Raw genomic sequence first — 13266 nt, 5'->3', positions numbered from 1 at the left:
AAAGGGGCGTGTCGGCAGTGTACCGAAGGCGGGACTGGGGCATGGTTAAGAGATGGAAAAAAGAAAGCCGGCCCTGACGAGCATTTGGCCGACTTTACTTGGTCTCTTTTTGTTCACGACCAAACCTCAAAAAGGTGTCCCAACTGACCAGATGACCACCGGAGGGAATCGGGGATCACCTCCCCTTACTCCCCCAGTGGTCACCAACCCCCTCCCACCCAAAAAAAAATAAAAAAAACAAACATTCTTTTGCCAGCCCCTATGCCAGCCTCAAATGTCATACCCAGCTCCATGACAGCACTATGCAGGTCCCTGGAGCAGTTTTTAGTGGGTGCAGTGCACTTCAGACAGGCGGACCCAGGCCATCCCCCCCCCCCCCCACCTGTTACACTTGTGGTGGTAAATGGGAGCCCTCCAAACCCTCCCCCAAACCCCACTGTACCCACATGTAGGTGCCCCCCTTCATCCATAAGGGCTATGGTAGTGGTGTACAGTTGTGGGGAGTGGGTTTTGGGGGAGGGGATTGGGGACCTCAGCACCTAAGGTAAGGGAGGTATGCACCTGGGAGCAATTTTTGAAGTCAACTGCAGTGCTCCCTAGGGTGCCCAGTTGGTGTCCTGGCATGTGAGGGGGACCAGTGCACTACAAATGCTGGCTCCTCCCACGCCCAAATGGCTTGCATTTGGCAGGGTTTGAGATGGCCGCCATTAGTTTCCATTATCGCTGAAAACCCATGGCGGCCATCTCTAAGGCTGGCCCAGATGTTGAGATTTGGCCGGCCCCGACCGTATTATCGAAATGAAAGATGGCCAGCTATCTTGTTTCGATAATACGGTCGGGGAGCCGCTTTACGGGGCCGGCCTTAAAGATGGCCGGCCCCTTTTGATTATGCCCCTCTTAGTGATCCAAGGGGTGCTGTCCTCCTGCCTCTTTTTGGTGTGAGGGGTTTTCAGTATGCACTCAATAAGTGTTGGCTCAGGCCTGTTAGGCGTGCAGATGTGCTTTGGCATATAGCTTTGGGCTGATACTGAGTTCTGTTGGAAGTGCTGCCACTTTCTCAGTGCTGAACTTCTTGGCAGGTATCATATATCGCTGTGACCTGGTGGAGGATAATCTTAAACCTGAGGTCTTTCGGCAAGTGGAAATCAAAGGAATTAACACTTCAGAGTACCAGACCCAGCAGGTAGGAAACCACAAGATAGCTGATTCCAGGTTCACTTGTAAGTACATTTTGGCACCCGGGGGGGGGGTGGGGGGAGGGGGTGTGCAGCGGCGATCCGCCCCAGGTGGCAGCCGACCTAGGAGCGCCACTGGTTCTAGGCGTTATTCTATAACGTGCGCCAAACTCACTTAGGGGGGAAATTGGGCACTGGAAAAATCAGCGCTAAACGGTATTTTATAAAGAGTCCCCGCCCTCTATAGAATGCCGCGTAGTTCCGATTCCTGCGCCTAATGGCTGCTGAGACCTGGTGTAAATGCTAGCGCCCAAGGCCATAGTCTGTAAAATCTTGATGCCCAGATGCTGTTCTAGAATTGGTGCTAATTTCATAGCATTGGGGTGGGTAAATCTTGGCACCAATTCATATAATTAACACTTCAGTCATTAGAAATATTCTTAACAATGTGAACAGAACTAACTGGATGGATCAGTTGGTCTTTTTGTGCCATCCCCTACTTTGTTACTGTGAGCCACAAATGAGGGACTCATCCCACAATAGCCAGGCCCCCCTGCAACCAGTCGCAGAACCTATGACAAGGCAGAATTGGTGTGTAGAGCCTGAGCTCTTTCATTAAAACTTGGGGACCATGGGTAATTTGTAGCAGGCAATGGAAAAGGTGCTGGTACCCCCAAGTACCCCCTCAAAAAAGCCCTGGTTTTTATACTGTTGACTTGGTAGTTGTTGAAATTCTCCTGTATTAAAGGATTCTGTTTCATCCAGGTCTTTTATCCAAGTAAGGATGGCACGATGATCCCAATGTTCGTGGTCCATAAGAAGGGGATCCGTCTGGATGGATCCAACCCAGCCTTCCTGTATGGCTACGGAGGTTTCAAGCACGCCATTCAACCATATTACAGGTCAGCTCAGAAACACGTCCTCCAAATGGCATTGGTCAGTCATTCAGTCTCTGTCTACAACTTCTTATGTGGCTGCTGAAAGAGCAGAAGGGGGTGGATGAGGACATGGTAAAGACTAAAGAGGCGATATGGTCATTTCAGGAACCTTTCTGCAATAATAGACATGATATTAGGGAGTCCTGTATCTACCTTATGTTTATGATTTTTATATTATGGTTTTAATTTTTATGTAAGTGACTTGCTGTTTCATTAATTTGTGTTGACTATAAGCCAGCTGGAGCATTTTGTATGGGCAGGTGTAGCGTAAATTTAATAAAGAAACCTCCCAGAAGACCAGCGATAATAAACGACTCTTTTCTATCCCTTCTGACCCTTTTCTGACTCTTGATGCTTTGTTTTCAGTGTTCCTCGCCTGATTTTTATGAGGCATTTAGGAGGAATCCTGGCTGTGGCCAACATTCGAGGCGGTGGGGAATATGGCGAGACCTGGCACAAAGGTAAGCCGAGGGGAAGAACTGGTTCTTACAGACTCCCCTGTGACTCTGCTCGTAGTGAATATTTTTATTTATTTATTTTTTTTTTTTGTTACATTTGTACCCCGCACTTTCCCACTCATGGCAGGCTCAATGCGGCTTACATGGAGCAATGGAAGGTTAAGTGACTTGCCCAGAGTCACAAGGAGCTGCCTGTGCCGGGAATTGAACTCACTTCCTTAGTTCCCCAGGACCAAAGTCCACCACCCTAACCACTAGGCCACTCCTCCTGTTCACAGCATCAAGTATCTGTGTTCTAAGAAATGTATTCGTGAGCAGAAGTTCATTTATGAGGACCATGGGCAAATATTCAATCAGCAGCCGTCAGTGATTTCAAAAACTGGTTGTCGCTGGCTGAATTAGACCCTATCTCGGTACCAGCAGTGAATATCTGGGTCTTTTGTGGCTGCTGCAAGTTACTCAAATTAGAGGCCAACCAAATTTCTTTTTCAGCTTCAATGCTGAAAGCGGCCCGAAATTTGTGTTTGTTCTTGTTTTGGTTTAGGCTGAAATGCCGGTGCATTTGTGGCTGGAACCAAAAATCTATGCTGGGTCATCCCCCCGACAGATAGTAGAAGCCCTCCTCCTTGCCCCCACCCTGCACACAGAACAAGCCCCCCTCCAAAACTCACCTGTAGTCTTCTCCCTGGGCCTATCATCCATCCCCCGGTGGTCTCGTGAGTGGTCGGAACAGGAGCAATGCCCATGTCCTCTCGACTGCCAAATGGCAGCCATGATCTCTAGCAGCATTCTTGCGAGGCTGCCACTTGGAGGTTGTGGCAGCCATTTTGAGATTGGAAATAGCACAGACAGGAGTGACGGGATCATTCCTGTCCCTCCCGAGTACCCACCAGACCACCAAGGGATGTTTGGTAGGCCCGGGGGGGGGGGGAGTACAGGTATGTCAAGGAGGGGGGCTTGTTCTGTGCATGGTGAGGGGCAGGAAGGACTGAGGGGGGGGGGGCTCATTCCATGTGTGTGTGAGGGGTGGAGGAATGGGGTCTTGTTCTGTGCAGGAGCTGGGCTGGGCCAGGCCCTATCAGCCAGTTCCGGTACATTTCGGCCGCAGATTCAGTTTTGGACAAAACTGAAGAAAATGGTTTTGATTGCTCTCTTACTCAGGTGCTTTAGCTATTCAGCAGTCGGATTAATGTGGGCCAGCATTTTTGGTGTTCTGAGTTAAGCGAGCAGCTATCCGGGTACCCACACTGAACATTAGTGGTACCCAGATAATTTCGAGCTCCGGCCTGCCTCCATCCCCAGACAACCTGGCACTAACTGGAGCAGATACTCTGTGATACACTGCAGTTCAGTGCCGCTGAATATCTTGGAAAAGAGATGGCTGAGGGGAGATATGATTGAGGTCTACAAAATCCTGAGTGGTGTAGAACGAGTAGAAGTAAATCCATTTTTTTACTCGTTCCAAAAGTACAAAGACTAGGGGACACTCGAGGAAGTTACATGGAAATACTTTTAAAACAAATAGGAGGAAATATGTTTTCACTCAATGAATAGTTAAACTTTGGAACTCTTTGCCGGAGGAGGTGGTAACAGCGGTTAGCGTATCTGGGTTTAAAAAAGGTTTGGACAAATTCCTGGAGGAAAAGTCCATAGTCTGCTATTGGAATGTTGCTACTCTTTGAGATTCTACATGGAATCTTGTCGCTCTTTAGGATTCCAGAATCTTGCTATTCTTTGGGTTCTATATGGAATGTTGCCATGATTTGGGTTTCTGCCAGGTACTTGTGACCTGGCTTTGGCCACTGTTTGGAAAACAAGATACTGGGCTAGATGGACCATTGGTCTGGCCCAGTATGGCTACTCTGATGTTTTTATGTTCTTAGGCATGTTCACACAGATCCTGTTCTAGAATAAAAGCTCCAGTTCTTACAATGAAGCTTTGGAGTGGTCAATATACAGTGGTTTAACTGAGCAGGAGAGGTTTCTGCCTGCTTAAATCATGTTGACTGGCTGATAGCATTCTTCGTAAAGTAGTCATTAAACCCTGCAAGCTTTCAAGCCTAAGGGAAAGTCCCCTTTCTGGTCAGTATCTGGGGTCACGTGAATTATTAAAACAGGGTCATACTAGGTTTGGAAGTGCTTTCATGAGCATTCGGAATTTGTTCTGAGACCTGGGATTATTTTACTTGAATTATTGGAGTTTCTTTTTACATAGGTTTTATCCTTTGAGTGGAGGAGTAGCCTAGTGGTTAGTGCAATGGACTTTAAGCCATTGTGACATCACTGATGAGGTTGGCTCTTATTGGTGGAGTGAGTGTAGGAGTAGCCTAGTGGTTAGTGCAGCGGACTTTGATCCTGGGGAACTGAGTTCGATTCCCACTGCAGCTCCTTGTGACCCTGGGCAAGTCACTTAACCCTCCATTTCCCCAGGTACAAAATAAGTACCTGTATATACTATGTAAACCGCTTTGAATGTAGTTGCAAAATACCACAGAAAGGCAGTAGATCAAGTCCCATTTCCCTTTCCCACGATGTGGGCTATAGAGTGCTTGGAATCCATGTTTTAATGCTGCTTAATTATTAATAATTATTAATATTGCTTGAATATAATGTTAATTCTAGTTTATTTTTCTCGCCCTTCTCTGTACCTTTTCTAATTCCGCTATATCTTTTGTGAGATGCAGTGACCAGAAAATGACAAAGGGGATGGGACAACTGCCCTATGAGGAAAGGCCAAAGAGTCTAGGGCTCTTCAGCTTGGATAAAAGCAGCTGAGAGGAGATATGATGGAGGTCTATAAAATACTGAGTGGAGTGGAACCATAGGAGCCAACTTTTCAAAATTATTGGGGGTGCTAAGCCCAGTGGAAATAACCCCTCCCTGGACACATACAAGGAATTTTGTCAATTATTGTGGGTGCTCAAGCACCCACAGCACCCAGAAAAAGTCGGCTCCTATGAGTGGAACGAGTAGACATGAATTGCTTGTTTAGTCTTTCCAAAAATACTAGGCGTGAAAAGAGATAGAGGGAGGATGGGAAAAAAGAGGGATGAAAGGTGTGACTGACCAGATAAAATGTAGGATGTTCAGCTGAGTGGAATAGCCAGATTAGAGAGCTGCACGGCTTCCGTCCCCGCGGGAATCCCGCGGAACCCGCGGGATTCCCGCAGGGACGGAGGCAGTTCCTGCGGGGTTCCCGCGGGGATGGAACCAGTTCTGTGGGCTTCCCGTTGAATTGTAAGCTCCACCTGCACCAGCCTCTCATCTACCAAATACCAATTTCTTTGAGTGCTGTCTCCTCCTCCTCCTCCTCTTTGCTTTAACAGCATAAATGTGGAAAGTCTTCCATTAAGGAGGTGGTAGAGTCACAAATGATGACGGAATTCAAAAAGGCATGGGATGAACACAGAGGATCTCTAATTAGAAAATGGAAGTTATATAAAAGCTAACCTTAAATGGCTGCATGTGTGTGGATGTGTCAAGTGACGCTTAGATGGCGACTCTGGCTGTGATGAACTAGAGCTGATACCTGGCAGACTTGTATGGGCTGTGTCTCATACATGGCAATCTGGTGTAGGATGGGCTGGAAAGGGCTTAGACAGCAACTTCAGTGGCTGGAACATGAGGACAGTGCTGGACAGACTTTTATGGTCTGTGTCCCACAAATGAGAACATGAATAGGCTGGAGTGGGCTTCGATGGCAACTCCAGCAGTTGGAACATAAGGATGGGGCCAGATAGACTTCTGTGGTCTTTGTTTCAGAAACATGAAAGAAAGACCATAATCAAGTATATAATATCACACTTGTTGATTTAATGATGAATTGATCATGAGTGTGACTATTGGGCAGAGTGGATGGACCGTTCAGGTCTATTTGCTGTCACTTACTATGTTACTATTAATCCTCTTTGCTCCCAGGCTGGTGCACAGACCTCAGCTCTGACACAGGCACGAGAATCAGATGTCACCTGACCTACTGGCGCGTGCATGTGGCGACCTCTCAGCACACACTGCCAGTGAATCAGAGACAAATCTTACATGTGCGCACCAGAGTGTTCCAAGTTCCAACTTCCGTTCCTTCCTTGCCTACAGTGCTGTGGCTCAAATCCAGAGAGAGACTGAGGGAGCTGACTGGAACTTTCTTTTATGTACTATTAAATTCTTACGGGGATGGGTGGGTTAAATTCTTGCGGGGACAGGTGGGGACGGGTTGGGATGGTTTACATTTTTGCGGGGATGGGTGGGGATGGGTAAGATTCCAGTGGGGATGGGTGGGGACGGGTAAGATTCCAGCGGGGATGGGTGGGGATGGGTAAGATTTCTGTCCCCATGCAACTCTCTAAGCCAGATCCTAAGGAGACTCTTCTATTTTGTATGCCAATTCTGTATGGATGTCAGGAGGAAGGGAATTCCATACACAGGGTCTCCTCAGTACCAGAATGCAGTGTCACAGGTAATATTGAGTTACGTCATTTGCAGCTGTAGATATCTAGAAAGTAATTTACCAAAACTTAAATGTTAGTCCAGTAAAAAAAAAAAAATTACATAAAAACTGCATTTTATACAAAATGGAATAACTGACTGCTCCCCATTGCCTATTTTGAAAGGAAATCGCGATTTCTTTTAGCAGTGTATAACATTGAACTTTTTCTCACAGCCGGAATTCTTGGCAAAAAGCAGAGTGGTTTTGATGATTTCCAGTGTGCAGCCGAATATCTGATTGAGAAAAGATATACCGTTGCCAGGAAACTGATCATCAACGGGGGCTCCAACGGTGGTCTGTTGGTCGGTATGTTAAAATCCTTCCCTATTATAACTGCTAATGTTCCTCCAGGCACCCTTGAGGTCCCACCCTGTGCCTCACCCTAAGGTTCAACAAAACATTGTATTAACTACACATGGAAACACACAAAGGTGGCCATAAATCCTGTCTCCTTGCATACCGTGCAGTATAGTAACATAGTAACATAGTAGATGACGGCAGAAAAAGACCTGCACGGTCCATCCAGTCTGCCCAAGAAGATAAATTCATATGTGCTACTTTTTTATTTGTACTGTCCTCTTCAGGGCACAGACCGTATAAGTCTGGCCAGCCCTATCCCCGCCTCCCAACCACCAACCCCGCCTCCCTCCACCAGCTCTGGCACAGACTGTATAAGTCTGCCCAGCACGATCCTCGCCTCCCAACTACCAGTCCCGCCTCCCACCACCAGCTCTGGCACAGACCGTATAAGTCTGCCCAGCACTATCCCTGCCACCCACCACCGGCTCTGGCACAGACCGTATAAGTCTGCACAGCACTATCCACGCCTCCCAACCACCAACCCCACCTCCCAACCACCAGCTCTGGCACAGACCGTATAAGTCTGCCCAGCACTATCCCCGCCTCCCACCACCAGTTCTGGCACAGACCGTATAAGTCTGCCCAGCACTATCCTCGCCTCCCAACCACCAACCCTGCCTCCCAACCACCAGCTCTGGCACAGACCCTATAAGTCTGCCCAGCACTATCCCTGCCTCCCACCACCGGCTCTGGCACAGACCGTATAAGTCTGCCTAGCACTATCCCCGCTGCCCAACCACCAGCCCCGGCACAGACCATATAAGTCTGCCCAGCACTATCCCCGCCGCCCATTGCATATTTATCTATGCAATTCACCTGCAGTGCTTCCAAATCACAAGAGGGCGTGTCATGGGCGTGTCAGGGAGGGCTTAGGGCATTCCTAACACTTGGACGTTTTACAGCCATAATGGAAAAAAATGAAAACGTTTAGGACTGAAACTTCAACACTTTGATTTAGACCTATTTTTAGGACAAATAAGGCACAAAAAGGTGCCCTAAATGACCAGATGACCACTGTAGGGAATCAGGGATGACCCACCCTTACTCCCCCAGTAGTCACTGACCCCCTTCTACTGCCCCCCCCCCCCAAAGATGTGATTAAAAATATTACTTACCGGCCTCTTGATAGCGTCAGATGTTATAGACCGATCTATTAGACCAGCAAACAGGTCCCTGGAATAGAGGAGTGATCAGTGGAGTGCACTATAGAGAGAAGGACCCAGGCCCATATCCCACGCTACCTGTTACACTTGTGTTGGAAAGTGTGAGTCTCCCCACACTCAACCAAAACCTACTGTACCCGCATATAGGTGACCCCTTCACCCATAAGGGCTATTGTAGTGGTGTACAGTAGGATTTTGGTAGGTTTTCGAGGGCTCAGCATACAGGGAGTTTTTATATGACATCCACTGCAGTGCCCCCTAGGGTGCCCCATTGCTCTCCTATGATGTCTGTGTGGCCAGCCTACTAAGAATGCTGGCTTCTTCTACATCCCAATAGCTTGATTTTGTATGTTTTTCACTTGGATGTTGGTTTTTTTATTTTTGAAAATGACCCAAAAAGATAAAAATGCACAGAGCACAAAAACATCTTGCACGTGGCCATTTTTGAAAAAAAAAAGATAAGACGTTTTGCTGTTTCAGAAATGACCATATTTCCTATTCGGACTTGGGACGTATAGCGCAAAACATCCAAAGTCCGACTTTGACGTCACATTGAAAATGCCCCTCTATATATAACACTCTCCTACCCAATGTGATAGAAGACCAGAGAACATCAACTGAGCAGACTGATTGGGCCAGCTGGTCTTATTTTGTCATCATTTACTGTGTTACTATTAGAGCTGTACCAAATAACATATTTTACTATTTGGCCGCATACGAATAATTAAAAAATATTATTCGGCCGAATACGAATAATGGGCATTGAGCTTTAACAAAAAAAAACAAAAAAAAGTGGGAGGGCGACCAAGGATGCCAAAGACTGGAAGATGTATGTTGGTAAAGAAGTTTATTCAAGTATGAAGACTCGACACAACGTTGAGTTTCGGCCGTTAGGCCTGCATCAGGAGTCTTATTCGCTGAGTATTGCTGAAAGGTGATGAAGATGGATCTTTGGTGTAGCTACGCTGGAATTAGCAAAAGAGTGGGTCGTGGATGATGAGTCAATGTAAATAAAAAAAGGCACCTTTTTTATTTATACTGACTCATCGTCCACGACCCACTCTTTTGCTAATTCCAGCACTCCGTAGCAAGTGTATGAGTTTACTTCAGATGGATAAGCACGCTCAAGTCAACAACGGTCTTTTTAAAGACTATTTTGCTACACCGAAGATCCATCTTCATCACCTTTCAGCTATACTCAGCGAATAAGACTCCTGATGCAGGCCTAATGGCCGAAACACAACGTTGTGTCGAGTCTTCATACTTGAATAAACTTTCTTTACCAACATACATCTTCCAGTCTTTGGCATTCTTGGTCGCCCTCCCACTTTTTTTTGTTGTACTGTTGTTTACCGTGGGGCGTTGTGAGTTCTCTGTCTTTCGGCGGATTTTTCCTCATTGAGCTTTAACAACAAATAATAAAAGAAGCAACGTGAAATCAGAGATCAAGTGTTTATTTCAGTAGGATTTATTACTGTTGAGCCCCCGGATTATTCGTATTCAAATTTAAATCACTACTCGGCCAAATACGAATAATGTATTTGGGGCACTGTTCGGGGCCGAATCAAATCGAATACAAATATTACTATGGATTGCTTTGCAGCTGCCTGTGTGAACCAGAGACCAGATTTGTTTGGCTGTGCGGTGGCTGAAGTGGGAGTCATGGATATGCTGAAGTTTCACAAATTCACCATTGGCCACGCCTGGACAACTGACTATGGCTGCTCAGACAAGGAGGAGGAGTTCAACTGGTTAATCAAGTGAGGAGAAGCTTGACATGATGTGTTTCAATATTGTTTGACTGAGTTTCATTGTTGACTTATTTGATTTATTGATTAATTGCTTCGCCAAGCCTTAATCGCGAGGGAAAGGAAGAATAAAAGCAACAGATTTCAATGCCTAGAATATTATTGTAAGAAGACTGATCTGATTGTCCAGATAGATTGGTGATGTAGGATGTAGGATCACATCCCAAAACCTATTTCAAAGCACATGGAAAATAGGCCATCTCAGTAGGCCAATGGCAAAGTCCCATTGAGTAAAGACAATGTTGGACCAGGGAAGGTCAGAGAGCTTGAGGAGAAGGATGTCAGTCCTTCTGAAGTGCTATGGAAATGTCTGTCCTGCAGAACAAAATTACTATTACAGTTCTATCCCAGAGAACAAAATTACTATTACAGTTCTGATGTTCCGCCTTTTTCCTGGATCTTGCAAGGAAAACCCAACTGTCTTGACGTTAGATCATCAACTGATGCTGAGTTGGCGTGGCCAATCATCAAACTGGTCTTTGCATATTTCTTTCATGTGACAGAACAATCTTGTGATGTCACTCTTCCAGCAGACACAATGCCTTCTGTCCCCATCTAGGTTGGACTATAAATTATAAATTATAAATTAAAGCAAATTGTTAAAAAAAATTTCTGAGGCAGTACTGAAGAACATTATGATGTTGTATCATGTGACATAACCAGACAGCAGTATGGAAATATAGAAGTTTGAGGCAAAGAGACAGAAAAGCCACCCAGAGGTAGAACTGAGATATGAGGGAAGCCAAAGACAGGAGAGGTGCCTCCCAAAGGTAGGGTGGAGGTGTAAGGCAGGCTGCAGACAGGAAAGGAGACTCCAAGGGAGAGGATGGAGGTGTTAGGGAGGTCACAGACAGGAGACGAGCCTCTGAATGGGGAGGGGGAGATGGAGGTGTGAGGGAGGCCAAAGACGGGAGAGGAACCTCCCAGATGTAGGGTGCAGGGGTGAGACAGGCTGCATATAGGAAAAGAGCCTCAAAGTGGGAGGATGGAGGTAGGAGACGGGCCACAAACAGGAGAGGAGTCACCCAGAGGTAGGATGGAGGTGTGAGGGAGGTCACAGACAGGAGAGGAGCCTCCAAGGTGGGGGATGGAGGTGTGAGAAAGGCCGCAAACAGAAGGAAGGATGGAAGTCTTGGGGCAAGAAAGTTGATAGTGACTGGAGGACAATTAGTAGGCTAAGAACTTCTTATAATAACTTTACATCTATGTTGCTAATGAAGATTAAAATCCTCATCATGAGTGTATTTGTCTCGGTCAAAGTCCCCATTTTCCTAACTAACTGGACCTTTGTTCTTTTGAAGGTATTCCCCTTTGCACAATATCCACCTTCCTCCAGGAGGAGAGCAGTACCCAGCTGTGCTTTTGCTGACAGGGGACCATGATGACCGAGTGGTCCCTTTGCACTCTTTAAAGTACATCGCTACTTTGCAGCACATTGTTGGGACCAGCCACAGGCAAAAAAACCCGCTGCTGATTCGCATTGACGTCAAGAGCGGCCATGGAGCAGGCAAGCCCACGGCCAAAATCATCCAGGAGGAGTCCGACATCTTCACCTTCGTGGCTGAGACTCTGGGACTGAGCTGGCAGGAGTGACCCACACAGCTGAAAGTTAGACACTGAGAGAGGAGCCATCGAGAACTTCCTGACCTGTTTGAAATGGTTTCTTATTTCTTAATTAATCCCTTTCACAGCGATAAAACAACTAGCCAGGAATACCAGGTATCACCATGTTGTCTCCTTCCTATACCTTCTACCCAGAGCTGGAAAGGTTGAAGCATCTTCTCTGACCCGAGTCAGCTAAAGCAGTTCTGGATGGTGCTGTGCAATTTCAGGGCATGCTCAGTCCCTTTGGACTTCTTGCTTCCCAGCAGCAAATATATCCTGTTTATGTGCTACTGCCCAGGTTGAGATTTGATAAATAATACAATTTTGTCTTTCTTGACTGCCTATCCAATGTTAACTCAAGGTGGTTCAATTTAGTTTAATTTAATTAATCAGGTTAAGAAGATAGGATTTACAGGTACTGTAATGGAGTGGTTTTCTTTGTTTTTGGATTCTCATATGTTTCAGGGAAGAGGAAGTACTGATTTCTTTACTTGCGTCATTATCTTTCTTGGGGAGTTCCTCAAAGTTTGATAGTGGCTCCTTTACTTTTTTAGTTCATTTAGTCACATTATTGCAAGACCACAGATAATGTTATTGGGTTTGTTTACCATGTGGATCTAGTGGGTCTTGATCTTGCTTCACTGAATTGTTGTCTTGATGCTATAGTTGACTGGTTTACTACTCATGGACTGAAATTGGTTCACCCATCAGATTCCCATCATGATACGGGAGGCTGTTCTTACCCTTGGTGCTCTTTTAGATAATAAACTTACGTTTGATCACCAGATTTCTCATATGATATGTTCCTGTTTTATCTCTCTTCGCCATGTCTGTGTGCTTTTTCCATGCATGTACTAGTCCATGCTCTAGTACTCTCTAAAGCAGTTTTTTATTGGGAAACATACTCCACAATGTACTACTACTACTATTTAGCATTTCTATAGCCTACAAGGCGTACGCAGTGCTGCACAAACATAGAAGAAAGACAGTCCCTGCTCAAAGAGCTTGCAATCTAATAGACAAAAAATAAAGTAATCAAATCAATTAATGTGTACAGGAAGGAGGAGAGGAGGGTAGGTGGAGGCGAGTGGTTACAAGTGGTTACGAGTCAAAAGCAATGTTAAAGAGGTGGGCTTTCAGTCTAGATTTAAAGGTAGCCAAGGATGGGGCAAGACGTAGGGGCTCAGGAAGTTTATTCCAGGCATAGGGTGCAGCGAGACAGAAGGCACAAAGTCTGGAGTTGGCAGTAGTGGAGAAGGGAACAGATAAGAAGGAT

The 13266-nt window shown here is 46.1% G+C and overlaps 1 protein-coding gene across 1 annotated transcript in view; it reads left to right on the top strand.

The window, feature by feature from the left end:
• The window catches only part of LOC115480327 (prolyl endopeptidase-like), a 35161-nt gene extending 22384 nt beyond the window's left edge, over window positions 1-12777 (top strand). The window contains exons 10-15 of the mRNA XM_030218924.1: window positions 1080-1183; window positions 1941-2077; window positions 2480-2574; window positions 7229-7360; window positions 10181-10337; window positions 11687-12777. Of these exons, the coding sequence (XP_030074784.1) occupies window positions 1080-1183; window positions 1941-2077; window positions 2480-2574; window positions 7229-7360; window positions 10181-10337; window positions 11687-11978 (917 nt within the window). The 3' untranslated portion in view covers window positions 11979-12777. The remainder of the gene's footprint in view (window positions 1-1079; window positions 1184-1940; window positions 2078-2479; window positions 2575-7228; window positions 7361-10180; window positions 10338-11686) is intronic.
• Window positions 12778-13266: the final 489 nt, after the last annotated feature.

Source organism: Microcaecilia unicolor, chromosome 11, assembly GCF_901765095.1.
Source record: "Microcaecilia unicolor chromosome 11, aMicUni1.1, whole genome shotgun sequence".
NCBI lineage: Eukaryota > Metazoa > Chordata > Amphibia > Gymnophiona > Siphonopidae > Microcaecilia > Microcaecilia unicolor.
The sequence above is the reverse complement of the archived record's forward strand: the minus strand, read 5'-3'. Positions and strand labels throughout refer to the sequence as shown.